Below are 15,099 nucleotides of genomic sequence, written 5' to 3' on the forward strand. Positions count from 1 at the left end.
CCTGGGCGCATGGCGTATTCGCGGGCCTGCCCCTGGGGCATGAGCCTGCCCCCCTAGGGTGCACGGGCCCACCCCCGGGGCACACGGCGCATGTGCAGGCCTGCCCCTGGGGCGCACGGTGCATGCGCTGCCCAGCCACGGCCACTGGCGTGCAACCCGGGGCCCGCCCCCAGAACGCACGGTGCATGCACTGCCCAGCTTGGCCTGGTCATCACTACTGGCGCGCAGCCTGGGGCGGGCCACGCCTGGCTGTGCAGGGCCCCGCGGCTGTGGGGGTAAAGGCACTGCTTGTCGGCGCTGTGGGGATTGGGGGGGGCTGCCGTGGGGTTGGGGGGGGCTGCCGCGGTGCTGGGGGGGCCCCTTACAGCTGCCATCAGGCGCCCCCCATCGGTTGGCACCTTGGGCAGCTGCCCGGATCGCCCATCCCTGCTCCCACTCCAAGGAAACGGAAATATCCCCTGACTAAGCTGCTGAAACAAACTACCATCAGGACTGCCCCCAGGCTCCTGCTCAAGTCCATAGAGTAGAAGCTACCGGGGCATGCAAAGTGTGGGAATGGAGTGCACCGATCAATGAGAGTCTGAGGTGTTGGATTAAATCAGTGGGACAGATTTCAGCCTCTGTTTCTTTACTGAGGGGATGAGAACATTGGGGCCCCTGGAGAATTTGCCCTGTGCAACAGCAGCAATAATGTCCTATTTGGCCCCATAGTCATAGAAAGCTATATTGTTATGTACGATGCATAATTAATCTGTGGAACTCATTACCACAGGATGTCACTGAGGCCAGGAACTTGGCTGTATTCTGTAAAGGAATACACATTAATACAACTAAAGACATCATCCACAGAGTAAGTGTAACCCATACGCCTACTGGGTGTGGTTCACTGTCCCATGTAGTAGCACTTAGATCACTTACAGAGAGAGAGAATGAGTTTGCTCTACAGCCCTAGCTGAGAGTCAACGGGGCTATGTCTACACTGCGCATTGTTGCGCAATAAGATATGCAAATGAGGCGCAGGGACAAATATTGCCGCGCCTCATTTGCATACCTAATGAGCTGCAGCACAAGCTTTTGCGCAAGAAGGAGCTGTCTACACTACTCCCTCTTGCACAAAAAATACCTCTTGCGCAGAGCTGTTCCGCTGCTTATTTTCAGGAAGAACAGCTCTGCGCAAGAGGGTTTTTTTTGCGCAAGAGGGAGCAGAGTAGACAGCTCCTTCTTGCGCAAAAGCCTGTGCTGCAAAAATGGCTGCTCATCTGGTATGCAAATGAGGCACGGCGATAGTCATCTCTGTGCCTCATTTGCATATCTTACTGCGCAACAATGCGTAGTGGAGACATAGCCCTGGTGTTTACCACAAGCAGTAGAGGTTCATGCACCAAGGTCCCAGGCTCAGCTCTACCTATCAGCATTAAAAAAAATGGAGAAGGGCTATAAACCCTCATATTGCAGGACCTAAATCAACTGCTAGTGGATAGGAGTTAGTAAGCAACTTCCTGTATGGGCAGCTTATTCCACAATTGCTCATTAGGGGCTGTCCCCTTGTTCTTCAGGCTGTTCTCGGCCTCTGAAGCATTTGGTACAGACCACTCAGAGAAAGAATCCTGGATAAGAAAGACCGCCAGACCTGTTCAATTAGGGCGCAAAATGTACCGTCATGTATGTGGACTCTTAGCCAATGCATTGTAAAAAAGATCCTGAATCATAATTAAATAAACAGGCATCTACTGAACAAGCATTGAAGTCAGACAGGGAGTAAAATTCAATGAATTATTCAAGTGAAGAACAAAAATGATCATTGGTAGGTATGTCAATGTTGCATTAAGGTGTCAACCTCTGCTTGAGAAAGGTGCTGTAAGCAAAGAGCTTTCACGTAGTGGGCTGTAGAGGTCAGAAGCACATCAGTAGAGATGTCTTCTAGATACCCAAGGTGATGTGAATGCAAGGCAGTGCAAGTGCACTTCATTTCAGACACTCAAACAGCTTACACTTTATGATAATTAATCGCACCAGCAGCATAGGATGCTACTTACCTCGCCATTCAAGAAGCAGTAAAATACTGACACAAAGAAACCCTGGAAGAAATAAAGGGAATCGTTATTAGATCTTTATTTGATCCAAGCATAGCGAAACATGCAGAATAGTGAGTGTGGATGTGCTCCAGTGTTGCCCTGTCACAACACCGGACAGAAGCACACCACCCAGGTATGTTTGCCGGTCCTGCTCTTGGAGGAAGACGGCTGCATTTCAGTAAACTTCCTTAGAGTCTGCCTCTATGCCAGAGTCATATTAAAGGGCACTTACTAGCAGAGCTCCATTGCTACTCACAGAATATGGGACCCAGAAAGGGTTAGAGTCTGCAGCCCTCGCAGTCTATCTCTTGTGCACACAGAGATGTGATTCTCTCATGGATAGGCACATCTGGCAAACTAGCAACTTGAGTGTATACCCAGTCACACGTGGACTTGTAGTGGGGTGGCTAGACCGTGCTACAGCAGATCATGCCATGTTTCCCCACAATTATTGCCTGTGCTGCATAGATTAAAGCTAAAATCACACCTTTGCTATTTGTTTGTGTTCGGTGGTGCTTTACTCCGCAAGCAGACCCCCTGATTTTGGCGGAATTATGCCGGGAATGACCAGTCGGGTGGTAAAAATACCACCCTTAATAAATCAGAATGCATTAGAGAGAACTGATCTAGAGACATAGGGTAAATTCCTTGCCCAGCTGGAGTCAATTTAAAAGCTTCTGTTGATTTCAATGGGCCCAGGATTTCACCCATATGTATGTGATCATTGACACTGCAAATGGAAAACACTTATTAGACCACCTGCTATTGCAGGATAAAGGCCCCTGATGCAGGGCGCAGCAGATAATATACATTTTTACAGCAGTATTTTAAATCCCTTTTATTGTCTCAGCTACTATTGTTATTCTTTATCGGTATTGCTGTAGCACCTAGGAGACACAGTCATGGAGCTAGACAAATAGGAGACATATGGGGGGCTCACGGGGTTACACCGTGTCCCTAAAAGGGTCATGTGCCTCCCAGATTTTAATGGCTAAAGCCTGGTAGCCCCTCTCTGCGCCTCTTTCCCTGCAGGGCACGGCTCACCTCTGAAAGAACACCTCCCCCCACACAGGGCACTGTAAAACACTGAACAAAGAGGTGAGTTCCAGACCCAAAGAGCCTATGATGATTTGTCTCTTTCCAGGAGAGGGTCATGTCCCTAAGGCCAGCTTTACATTAGACCCAGTGTAACTCACTCACCTAGGGTACGTCTTTCGAAAGAGGGATGTAAATTAGACACACTGAAATTGCAAATGAAGCTGGGATTTGAATTTCCCGCGCTTTGTTTGCATAATTGCGCCACGGCGTTTTTTCGAAAAATGCTATTTTGAAAGTGAAACCGTGGTCTAGACGTGGTTCTTTCGAAAAGAAAAGTCTTTTGCGAAAGATCTTGTACTCCTCAAAAAATGAGGTTTACAGGATCTTTCGAAAAAGGCTTTTCTTTTCGAAAGAACCATGTTTAGGCCGCGGTTTCACTTTCGAAATAGCGTTTTTCCAAAAAATGCCGTGACGCAATTATACAAATGAAGCACGGGAAATTCAAATCCCAGCTTCATTTGCAATTTTGATGTGTCTAATTTACATCCCTCTTTCGAAAGAGGGATGTTGTCCAAACATAGCCCTAGTATGGTTCACTGTCCCATGCAGTGGCACTTACAGTGAGAAGTAACAACAAGGGAGCTCTACAGCCTAAGCTGTAGAGGCTCCCAACTTAATGTTCCAAGTTCAAATGCACCTGGTAGTGGTTACACCAGCAGCTGAGCTTGGCAGCATCCCCACAGCAGGGAGCAAATGCTCCTGTCGCTTTCGCTTATTCCTTGTAAGAGCAGGAGAACCGGACGCTGGCGGCGGTCTCTCTGAGTTCAATTTAGTGAGTATTAACTAGACTCGCTAAATCGAACTCCAGAAGATCAATCGCAGCAGCGTTGATTTTCCACAGAGTGAAAACAAGGCCTGAGTTCCCCATTCTGACCACAAAGGGAATGCCCAGAAAGGCTATACCGCAACAGCTTACTCCCACTGAAGCCTGCACAGAATCAGAGCCTTCCTCTAGCACGTGAAAGAGAAATATACTGTCTATTGCAACGATGGAGATTTACTCTGAGCAATGGGCTGTACCACTCCATATCACCGCATAGACCTATTTCCCTGATGTTCTCTCTTTCACATAGCCCTCTGCAGCCTCCTCTTCCTAAACCAATCATTTCTTCTGCAGGCAGCAAGCCTGAGCTGGTAAAATATTCCAGCTGGTAAAAAAGTTTATTTTATACAATGAAAAATGTAGTACATCTTATTGCATAGGTACAAAATCTCCCCTTTCACAGCTTAAATGGGCTGGTTTTCTTCTTTGCTTTTGTGCTTCTGATACTGGAGAGACACTTCGAGCTTCAGCTCCAAATATGAAATAATTGTCCATGTCAGAAAGCTTTTAGAACTCAGGGTATGTCTAGACTACATAGCTCCGTCGACGGAACCATGTAGATGAGGTTTCTAGACATAGGGAAATTAAGTGGTGATTTAAATAATTGCCACTTCATTTACATCAAAATGGCTGCCGCGCCGTGCCGATCAGCTGTTTGGCGGCATGGCGCGGTAGTTGGACACTCCGCGGTCAACAAGGGAATCCCTTGTCGACCGCCCCGTTATGCCTTGTAGAATGAGGTTTACTGGGGCGGTCGACAAGGGTTTCCCTTGTCAACCATGGAGCATTCAGACTACGACGCCGTGCCGCCAAACAGCTGATCATAACAGCGCGGTGGCCATTTTATGTAAATGAAGAGGCGATTATTTAAATCGCCGCTTCATTTCCCTTTTTTGAGTACACTAATCTACATGGCTCTGTCGACGGAGCCATGTAGTTTAGATGTACCCTCACAGTCCTAGACCCCACCCTTCAGCTGCCGTTCCCAACTACTGCTACATGTATCTGCCCTGCTGTTCTTGGCTGTACCCCTGCATTAGGGACTGACCCAGCTCCCTTGGAAGTCATTGGCAATCCAGAATGCAGGTGTCTATTCAGGAAGGAGAATGACACGTCTAAATTTGAAGAGTCCGTGTGCTTGCCCCAGAGAGCTCTTACTACTGCTCATTGCGCATTCAAACCCGATTCCTGGTGCTGTCACGGTCATGGCAAAACTCCCACTGACTTCAGCAACAGGGGTGCACACACATACTAGGTGCGGTTCACCATCCCATGTAGTGGCACTTAGGCCACATACTGAGAAAATGAATTTCTTCGACAGCCTCAGCTGAGCACCCGCTGGCTTTTAGCTCAAGCTGTAGAGCTGGGGTGGCCAACCCGTTACAGATGAAAAGCCAGAATAGTGGTGGATACAGTGCAAAGAGCTGAGGGGAAAAAAGCTGTTTTGTGTTTGGTCAAGCAACCCCCCCCCCCAAAACCCCAATTTGCCCTTTTAAGAACAGAGCAGACATTGCCCCTTCAAGAACTGTGAGCTGCGGTGTGGGTGCCGCAATTTTTCTTTGAAGTGCCGCATGCGGCTCACAAGCCACAGATTGGCCACCCCTGCTGTAGAGGCTCCTGCACTAAGGTCCAGAGGTCCCAGGTTTGATTCCGCCTCTTGACATTACACATGCTCCACTTAGCAACAAGTTTGGAATGTTCTACTTCAGATTAGAGCCCATGCCACTGCACGTGAGGTGGGGCAGGACACCGACTAGTACAGCAAAACTCTTGATCAAATAAAGTCCTGTCTCTCTGGCAGGGGTCTCCGCCATGTGTGACACACTACGTACAACCAGAAATCACTTGAAACAAACATGAAAAGAAAATGATTAGTTACACGTATTGCAATGGCACCTACCTGCCCCAGCATGGAGCAAGGGGTCTCATTCCGCTAGGCCCAGTACAAACAGAAGCAAAAGACAGCCCCTGTATCAATGAGCGTAGACGCTAAGCCAACCTGTTTAGCTAGTTATTTCTACAAAGGGGCTCTCGTTGCCCCAAGCTTCACAGCTAAGAGCACTGAGGATCCCTCTAGCAGTGCCCTAGAATGCAATTAAGCATTTTCGCCTACCTGAAAAGACTGCAAGAAGGAATTGAAGTAGATGAAGACTATCTGGGAAATATCATCTTCGCCTGGGTTGACAAAGAACAGCATGTAGGTGATGCCCAGGAGAGGCAGGAGGACTAATGTCGCCTTTACTGCTTTCCTGCCGAGTGCAAGCAGAGAGGAAGCGTTACAAGGAGACGAAAGCCAGGCTGAGGTATGTAACCCTCAGAGACCCACTCACCCACAGGCAGCTACAATGGAGAACCAGAGAGAGGAGGCCTGACACCAGCTGAAACCAGACGTGACTCCACAATGCTCATTGGAGTCACAACCGGTGCTCAACTGGTGTGAGATCAGAATAATCTTCCCGTCTTTTCCCAACAGACTCTCCTGCCCTCCATGCATCATCAGCCCCCACTTCACATCCCAAATTCCCCTCAAAAATCCAGGTCTCCCTGCCTCCAGGCCACCTCCATGTTTTTCCTCCTCATCAGTTCCCGCCTTAGACATGCACACGAGGCTGCTCTCCTGCCTGGTTTCACACCAGGGGGAGCAATGATGAAGATCAACAAGCCATCCTGGCAGCAAGGAAGTATTTTGTGGCTGGATTCTCTCTTCTAGGGGGTGTCAGGAAAGCTGCATTGCTACCAAAAGACAGGACTATGCAGCACTTTAAAGACTAACAAGATGGGTTATTTGTTTCAGCAAGACCAGACTAACATGGCTACATTTCTATTACTATTCTACAAGCATTGATACCAGTGCTTCTGCTCACCTTCTCAGTGCTGGAAAATGAACTGTAAGGACGTACAAACAAGTGCATATTACTCTATGGCGTGTTTCCTGTCTTCTGCGACTGTACACACCTTGCAAATTCAAAGGGGTTCCATGTGGCTAGCAATTCAAAACTTGATTGACTTCTGGATCAAAACTACTTTGAAGTCCAGAGGAGTTGGTGGGAGGAGGGGTTTGGCTCTAGTCCCATATTTTGAGCGATGTGTATTTTTAGGAACGATTCCTAAACGGTCTGTGAACCGACTGGACTATACCACTGTGATATTTAAAGGAAGTTGGCATCAAGCTGTGAAATGATTTGTGGTGGTGAGGTTCTTGTGACATGATCAAATTACAGTCAGTCTATCCCAGCAACGTTGCACTGTGATTAATGTCATTTCCAGTCTGCTAGCTAATTAAGCAACAAGAAATTACTGATTTATAATTGTAACATGAAAGGGAGATGAAAGAGCGTAAATTTAACAGCCAGGTTGGATTTGCACAGCTGATAGGGGTTTTGAAAACAAAACGCGATTGTGTCTCTTCCCAGCAGACGTCAGGAGTAAGATGCTGTCTTCATACCACTGTATCAGTGACTAGTGTGGGGCCTATCTTGAAACAGGCCTTTTGACTCGTTCTGAGACTGGTAAATCACTCAACTAAAAGGCAAGTTTCGTTCAGTTGTTTGGGAGGTGCTGCACTCATAAAGATGAAAATAACTGGGTATGTCTAGACTGCATCTCTCTGTCGGCAGAGGGATGCAGATTAGGCAGTTCGACATTGCAAATGAGGCAGGGATTTAAATATCCTATGCCTAATTTGCATAAAAATGGCCACCGTGTTTTGCCGACTCAGCACTTTGTCGGCAAAAAGTGGCAGTCTAGAGGGGGATCTGTGGAGAAAGAAAGCCTTTCTTGATAGATCCTGTAAAACTCCTTGCAGGAGGCATAAGGGAGCTAGTGTCATTCTCCCTTACCATGTAGGGACCAAAGCATAGAGAGATTAAGTGTCTTACCATAACATAAGAACTAGGGGTCACCAAATGAAATGAATAAGTAGCAGGTTTAAAACAAACAAGAAGTTTTTCTTCACACAGCGCATAGTTAACCTGTGGAACTCTTTGCCAGAGGATGTCATGAAGACCAGGACTTTAATAGGATTCAAAAAAGAACTAGATAAATTCATGGTGGTTAAGTCCATCAATGGTTATTAGCCAGGATGGGTAGGAATGGTGTCCCTGGCCTCTGATAGTCAGAGGCTGGAAATGGATGACAGGAGAGGGATCACTTGATGATTCCCTGTTCTGTTCACTCCCTCTGGGGCATCTGGCATTGGCCACTGTCGGCAGACAGGATACTGGGCTAGATGGGTCTTTGGTCTGACCCAGTCTGGCTGTGCTCATGTTCTTATGTTGCCCATCTGCCTGGCAGAGCCAGGAAGCCCCAATCTAGTGCATTAATCACTTTTTTCCTCTCACCTCCTCTACTCCAGGGAGGAATTTGGCCTCCATATCCCTAAGATTCCTGAAACAAGGATTAGAATCATCCTTCTGCTCTTTGATTTCAGGGACATTTGGGCTAAACTGGGGAAACTAGGTTCCAATGGATTAAAATCACAGGTTAATGCCTAATCTTGCCCTGCAATTCCAATTTGTATGGACAGATGCTGGATTATTGTCTTCCAGGAGACAGGTAAAATCCTTCCCTTTGCTGTTGCAGCTTAAACTCGCACTTAACCAGCCAGGCATCCCTCTGTGTCTACAGAGTCCTCATAAATGAACTGAAGAGAAACAGAAGGCAAAAGGATAAGAGTATAAGAGGAGGTCAGGTCGATGGCATGCTCCCTTGCCTCTGGGAAATGCAAAAAAAAAAAAAAAAAAAAAAAAAAGGAATGAGAAGAAAATAAGAGTAGCCCCTGGCTATTTCTCAGTGGAAAGGAAGGGAAATAATAGAAAGGAAAAGGGTGCCAAGCCGCTCCCTGATCCGGCAAGCAAGAAGTTATCTGCCTATCCCAATTTCTGGCAGTGCAGTGTGAGCTGAGAGTAGCAGGGGTCAGGGGAACAACGGTCTCAGCACCAGCTTATGAAGTGCCCTGCGGCTTTTCTGTCAGCTGCTGCTGCTAACGGCGGCGCCTCAAGTTCCTGGCAACGAACGTGTGGGAGAGGCGCCCTGTGGAAGGCGTTTGATCACACCGCCAATCCCTGGCAGCCAACGCTGCCTTCTGAGCCCAGCGTGGCGCTGCAGGGACACACGGGCCAGCTGGCTGCATTCATTCCCTCCGCTGCGGCGTCTCTCGCTCACGCTCTCTGACCCACTTTCCAGCCGCATGAGCAAGAAGCCCGAGCCCAGCTAATACCTTGCAAGTCTTTTCTGGACTAGTGAGTCAAGTATCCTCACACTGGGCCTGCTGCTCCTGCCTGTTTGTTGCATCCACCGGCTGTTTCTCATCTTATACTTCGATTGTAAGTGTTTCAGGGCAGGGGCTGTCTCTTTGGTGTATGTCTGTACAGCACCTAGCACCACAGAGCTGGCTAAGGCCTCTAGGAGCTGCCACGTATCCAATAAACCATACACATATGGGGCAGTCTGAAGCTTAAGTGACTATTGGAGCAATACAATTAGATGTTACTTGCATGGTAGTAGGATGTAGGAGCCCTAGTCATGGAACAGAGCCCCCCTGGGTGCTGTACAGAGAACAAACAGACAGCCCCAAAAGTGCCAAGTGTAAGAACAGAAACAACAGGCAGACAGCAATAATCATACCTCGCTCTGCCATAGTACAGTAAACTTCCGATAATCCAGCACCTTTAGGACCCAGGGGGTGCCAGATGATCAGATATGCCGGATTATCAAAAGGGGGGGCTATGAGGGGTCTGGGGTGGAGTGGGGGGGGGATGCGCCCCTCGGCACTGTGGGACCCACCCGGTAGCACCCTAGCTGCTCTGCCCCAGACTTCCCCAAGTCAGACGCTGCTGAAACTGACCAGCAGCTGACTCGGGGTAGCCGGGGGCAGACCAGCTCCAATTGTCCGGCTGCCTGGAGCACTTCCGGGTTCCAGATGGTGCCAGACTATCAGGAGTGCCGGACCATTGGATGCCGGACCACTGGAGTTTTACTGTACTTGTCATCAGTAAATTTCTGCACGCTTTACAAAGGATCATGTGCCTCTTTTACAGATGGGGAAACTGAGGCACAGAGGGGAGGGGTAACTTGCCCAAGGTCACCCAGCAGGCCAGGCTTAGCAACCCAGTCTCTATGTCTCAGACCAGTCCTCTGGCTACAGACAGGGAGCACAAGGAAACAATGCCGGCCAGAGTGCTAGACAGTGTTTTCAACCCACAGCTGCCAAACCGTGTAATAAGGGCAGTTTCCGATATGATGATACTTCTGTTAGGTTCAAAAGATGAGCTGAAACACGAGGGTCCCCTGATACACTGCATGAGGGTTGGATGAAACTGAAATTTTTTTTTTATCTAGGGTGCGCAGAAGCAGCTTGGTTTCCGTACAGTACAAGTGTTGGTTTCTGGGGTGTCATGGTTATCAGACTGTCTACCATGCGAAAGATCCCAGTTTCAAAACCAGGGGGAAACAGTGGTGCTGCTGCTTTCACATGTAGTTCCTAGTCTTCTTGTGGTTAAACACTGGAATACATTGCCTGGGGAGGTTGTGGAATCTCCATCACTGGAGAAATTGAAGAGCATGTTAGACAGACACCTGTCGGGGGGGTCTGGATCAGGGCTACTCAACACGGTGTGGTTTGGGTTTATGCAGGGCTCAACACGTGGCCTGCAGGTGGGATCCTTTGAACATGGTCTCAATGGGAACACACTCCACAACGGCGAGATGTCTCCCAGGCAGGATGAGCGTTGAAAGTCGCAAGTGGACGGGCTGGCTGGAACAGACGGGTACAGGGTGTCGGCGTTTCTAGCCCATAGGGAGGAGGTGCCGGGAGTGCTGCAGCAATGTGGGAAGTACTTTGTGTCATGCCCGTCAGTGTGAAAGACGCTATTTGCATATATTTGCATGTATATGCAACCACACTTAAATTGTGGCCTTTGGCATGCGCTGTGAGATCATTGTGGCCCCCAGAACTTCCAAAGTTGAGTAGCCTTGGTCTAAATGGTACTTGGTCCTGCCGTGAGGACTAGGGGCTGGACTTGATGACTCTGAATGTCCGTTCCAGTTCTAGTATTCTATGATGTTCTAAGGAAACAGTTTGGGACAAAAACCTAATTCCCACTACATGTGCAGGGAGTAAACCAGCTCCTCTTATTCAGGCTGTTTGGGAATGTTTGGACATGACCCAACGTTCACCCCCAGGAGAACAAGGAGCCAAGATTTCAGTCGTTTTCCCTTTTTAGGTAGCATTGCACGAGGCTTGAGCAAAAAAACCAGATTTTTTTTCTGTCACAGAGAGCAGAGAGAAGGGGATTGAAGCAAGAGCATCATGCCAATGTATTAACCTCACAGCTCATCCTGAAACCAGGTTTCATGGACAGAAGCAACAGGAAAGCAGTGGACCAGACACCAAAGTCATGCTCTTTAGGCAAAGAGGCAAAGCTCCCTTCCAAGCCACAGACTTACAGATTTCAGGGCTTAGCACTCAACTGGGGTACCTGAGATTTCACACACTAGTGCCAGCTGACTTGAGGAGTCCCAGCTGTGCCTGCCCTAAAACGATAGCAGAGCTCAGGAGACCTGCATGACCATACAAGCTCTCACGCCGCACTCTAAAGGCCTGGTCTTGCAAGTAGAATAGTGATAGCAATGCAGCCATGTTAGTCTGGGGTAGCGGAAACAAAATGCAGGTCTATGTAGCACTTTAAAGACTAACAAGATGGTTTATTAGATGATGAGCTTTCGTGGGCCAGACCCACTTCCTCAGATCAAATAGTGGAAGAAAATAGTCACAACCATATAAACCAAAGGATACAATTTAAAAAAAAGGGAACACATATGAAAAGGACAAATCACATTTCAGAACAGAAGGGGGATGCGGGGGGCGGGGGGAAGGTAAGTGTCTGTGAGCTAATGGTATTAGAGGTGATAATTATCACCCCCCCCCGCATCCCGCTTCTGTTCTGAAATGTGATTTGTCCTTTTCATATGTGTTACCTTTTTTTAAAATTGTATCCTTTGGTATATATGGTTGTGACTATTTTCTTCCACTATTTGATCTGAGGAAGTGGGTCTGGCCCACGAAAGCTCATCATCTAATAAACCATCTTGTTAGTCTTTAAAGTGCTACATAGTCCAGTACTTTGGTCTTGCAAGGTGTTCCAAGTCGGCATTTCCTTCCAGGTGCTTACGGCATTGGGATGTACAGTAATCTGTGGTCACAAACTGAAACATTTCTGGGTCCACCTACTTGATTAGTGGACTCAAGAAGATGACCCAGTCCTATGCTCCTTATTTCCCCCAAACTCCTATTGCCTTCGCTGGGAATTTAGGAACATACCACAGGGACCCAAATTTGCGCCTGCACATCAACCATTGATTTAGCAAAGTATTATTACATGCATGCACAAAATTATGGGCATGCACGGAGAGGCAATTTGGTACAGGTTGTGCATTTTTACATTTCCATCAACTAAGATCCATAAATATTCTACTCGTCAGTGTAACAGATTACAGAAAAATGTCATTTGCACAGCTGTTGTGGTATATTTTGAAACAGGTAGTTAAATGCTCTCCTCCCAACCATATGTTACAGAGGGAAAAGTAGCTTTCTGGATGTATCATTTTTTATACCAGGCAGAACTAGGTAGTGACAATGGGCCAAATTCTTCAATAGATATGTTTGCATAGGCACAGCAGAGACATATGAGCACCCTGAAGCATGTAAACAGGTTAGGAGTTGAAGCAGCACAAATCTATCTGCCCATATATTCCAATGGCAGGAGTAAATGGAATGGGTGCAAGAATACACGCACATTTTCCGTCGATGTGCTTTAAAAATCATTTTGGGCCCTAGCAGAGCATGCCTAAAGAATAAGGAGTTTCAGCTATGCAGCCTACGTGTACAGTCCCAAAATACAAACATAGCGCAATGTTAGGGCAAGTAGCGGAGTATGCAGCCTCTTAGGTAGCTAATGAATAACACCCCAATGTGTACACCCTGCACAGAGAAGGTCAGAACATTTCTTGTAACAATTGTAAAAGGCACTGGTCAACTTACCTGTACTGTATTGTCTCTGAAGTGGTCGACGCTCTCAGTTTTGTCATTAAAATCCTAACGATGTTAAACAGAAATACAAAATTTATCTGGAAAAGGCAAAGAAAAGATCAGTGAGCTAAAACGGTCGTAAAATGATGAGGCATACTGAGAAGAGACATGAATAATCATAGACAGTGAGCCTGACTCCAACTGAAGTGAAAGGAATTTTCTATCTGCTCGGATTGGCAGAGACCTTGAGGAGGTCTAGACTAGTGAGTAGGCCACACGAGCAACCCTCCTTCAGTGGGCCGCAAGGCTGTCATAACCAAGAGGGTCTCCTGGGATAGGGCAGTATTGCTCACTGCGCTTGTGTACCTAGAATTTGCGGGCGGTGCCAACCGAACCAGAGCAGTGCTGTGATTGGATGCAGAGGGAGCGCCCGACCCTCGCCATGTTGTGCGCAAACAGCATGCACCTCCCTTCGTGTGCCTTGGCTATAGGTGCGTGCCTCTTTAGCAATGCTGGTAGGAAAAAAACAACTTGGATGGAATCTGGCAACCCTGCACGTGGTTGACAGTAAACAAAATGTCATGTGGGGCACACATAGAACCCCAATGGCTGCATGTGGCATGGCTACCATGGGCGCAGGATATTCTGGGTCTGTCTTAGTTAATGCCATGCCATTGCAGGGGCCTGAGGCATTGGTACACCTGAGTCTCCTTTCCTCTGTTTGTGGCACACAATGGGGTAGTCTCCTGAAGGCTGTACTACTTTGATCTGAGTTTGGTTGTTGGCTTATTGGCTGGGTGGTGTTTGGTGGCCTGTAAGATTAGACTAGATAGTCTGTCAATCTCTTCTGGATTTAAACTCTATAACAGTCCCTGTCCCAGACAGCCTGTGAGCCAAACATTAGACAAGACACAACAGATGGAGACAAACAAATGAGGGAACACAAGGAAACAATGACAGCCCCAATTAGCATCATGGGCAGTGATCTTGGCATGCCAGCTGCCTAACCGTCACCAAGTTTTTGTAGGCACGGCAGCAAAGGCGAGGGGGGTGAAGGGTTTTGAAGGGCAATGAGGGAGCTGTGTGAATGTGTAGGAGTCCAATGACATCAATAGAAGCTATAGATGGTCAGCACCCCTGAAAATTCTGGTCACTTATGGTAAAAGGCCTTTTACCCAGCATGCAGGAGGAATGGGGGGGTACATTGAAAATGTCGATTAACTAAGAGGGAGGGGTTTGGAGAACAGGGGTGAGGTGGAGGAGGCTGGGGCATAGGAGGGGCTGTGGAGAACAGGATCTGGAAGGGGGGTTGGGTCTGGCAGGGGTTGGGGCACGGGAGGGACTCGGGAGTGCTGGTTGGAGGACAGGCACTCACCTCTAGCAGCCCCCAAAAGCAGCTCCCTGTCCCCACTGTTCATGGTGGAGGAATGGAGGAGGCTCCGTTGCAAGCAGGCATGCTGCCTCCATCTGCAGGTGCCACCCCCCTGAAGCTCCCATTGGCTGCTGCTCCTGGCCAATGGACTGGGAGCCCTAGTCTGCTCGGGGAGGGAGGATGAAGGCAGTATGCCTGTAAAGCCACTTGGCTGCACCTCTGCCAGCAACAGAAGGGACATGGAGCCTCTTGCGGGGGCTGCTGGAGGTGAGTGCCCCGCATCCGGCACCCCCCAGCTTCTCCTGCACGTGAAAGCCTGTCCCAAGCTCTCTTCCAGACCCAAACTCCCTCACAGAGCATGTCCCGCAGCCCTCCCAGGCCAAGCCAGCATTGTGTTAGTTGTGCATGCACTTATTTTTGTACATTGTTCTACATTTGTTAGTTCAATTTTCATGCTCAAGAGTGCCTAAGTCACTTTTACAAATGGGACTGAGGCGCCTAAGTCACACAGGGTGTGTCTACACTGCATTGCAAATGTAGAGCTGTGGGTTCCAGGCTTGTGGACTCAGAATTCCCAAGGCGGGGGTTAAGTGTCCACACTGCACTGAAAAACTCAGCTTCCAATTGCTGGACCTAGGGGGTCTCTGCTGTGCTAACCCACAATCTCAGCAGGACTGGGGCTCCAACCCATCCCGTTAGCAGG

General features: G+C 48.3%; 1 protein-coding gene across 4 annotated transcripts in view; it reads right to left on the reverse strand.

The window, feature by feature from the left end:
- CRHR2 (corticotropin releasing hormone receptor 2) overlaps positions 1-15,099 on the reverse strand; it is a 274,374-nt gene that overhangs the window by 25,305 nt on the left and 233,970 nt on the right. For all 4 annotated transcript variants that reach the window (XM_075922873.1, XM_075922875.1, XM_075922874.1 and 1 more), the window contains 3 exons: positions 13,037-13,122; positions 6,110-6,245; positions 2,037-2,078 (listed from right to left, as the gene is read on the reverse strand). In XM_075922873.1, coding sequence (XP_075778988.1) covers positions 2,037-2,078; positions 6,110-6,245; positions 13,037-13,122 — 264 coding nt within the window. The remainder of the gene's footprint in view (positions 1-2,036; positions 2,079-6,109; positions 6,246-13,036; positions 13,123-15,099) is intronic.

The sequence above is a fragment of the Pelodiscus sinensis genome, chromosome 2, assembly GCF_049634645.1.
Source record: "Pelodiscus sinensis isolate JC-2024 chromosome 2, ASM4963464v1, whole genome shotgun sequence".
Classification (NCBI taxonomy): Eukaryota; Metazoa; Chordata; order Testudines; family Trionychidae; genus Pelodiscus; species Pelodiscus sinensis.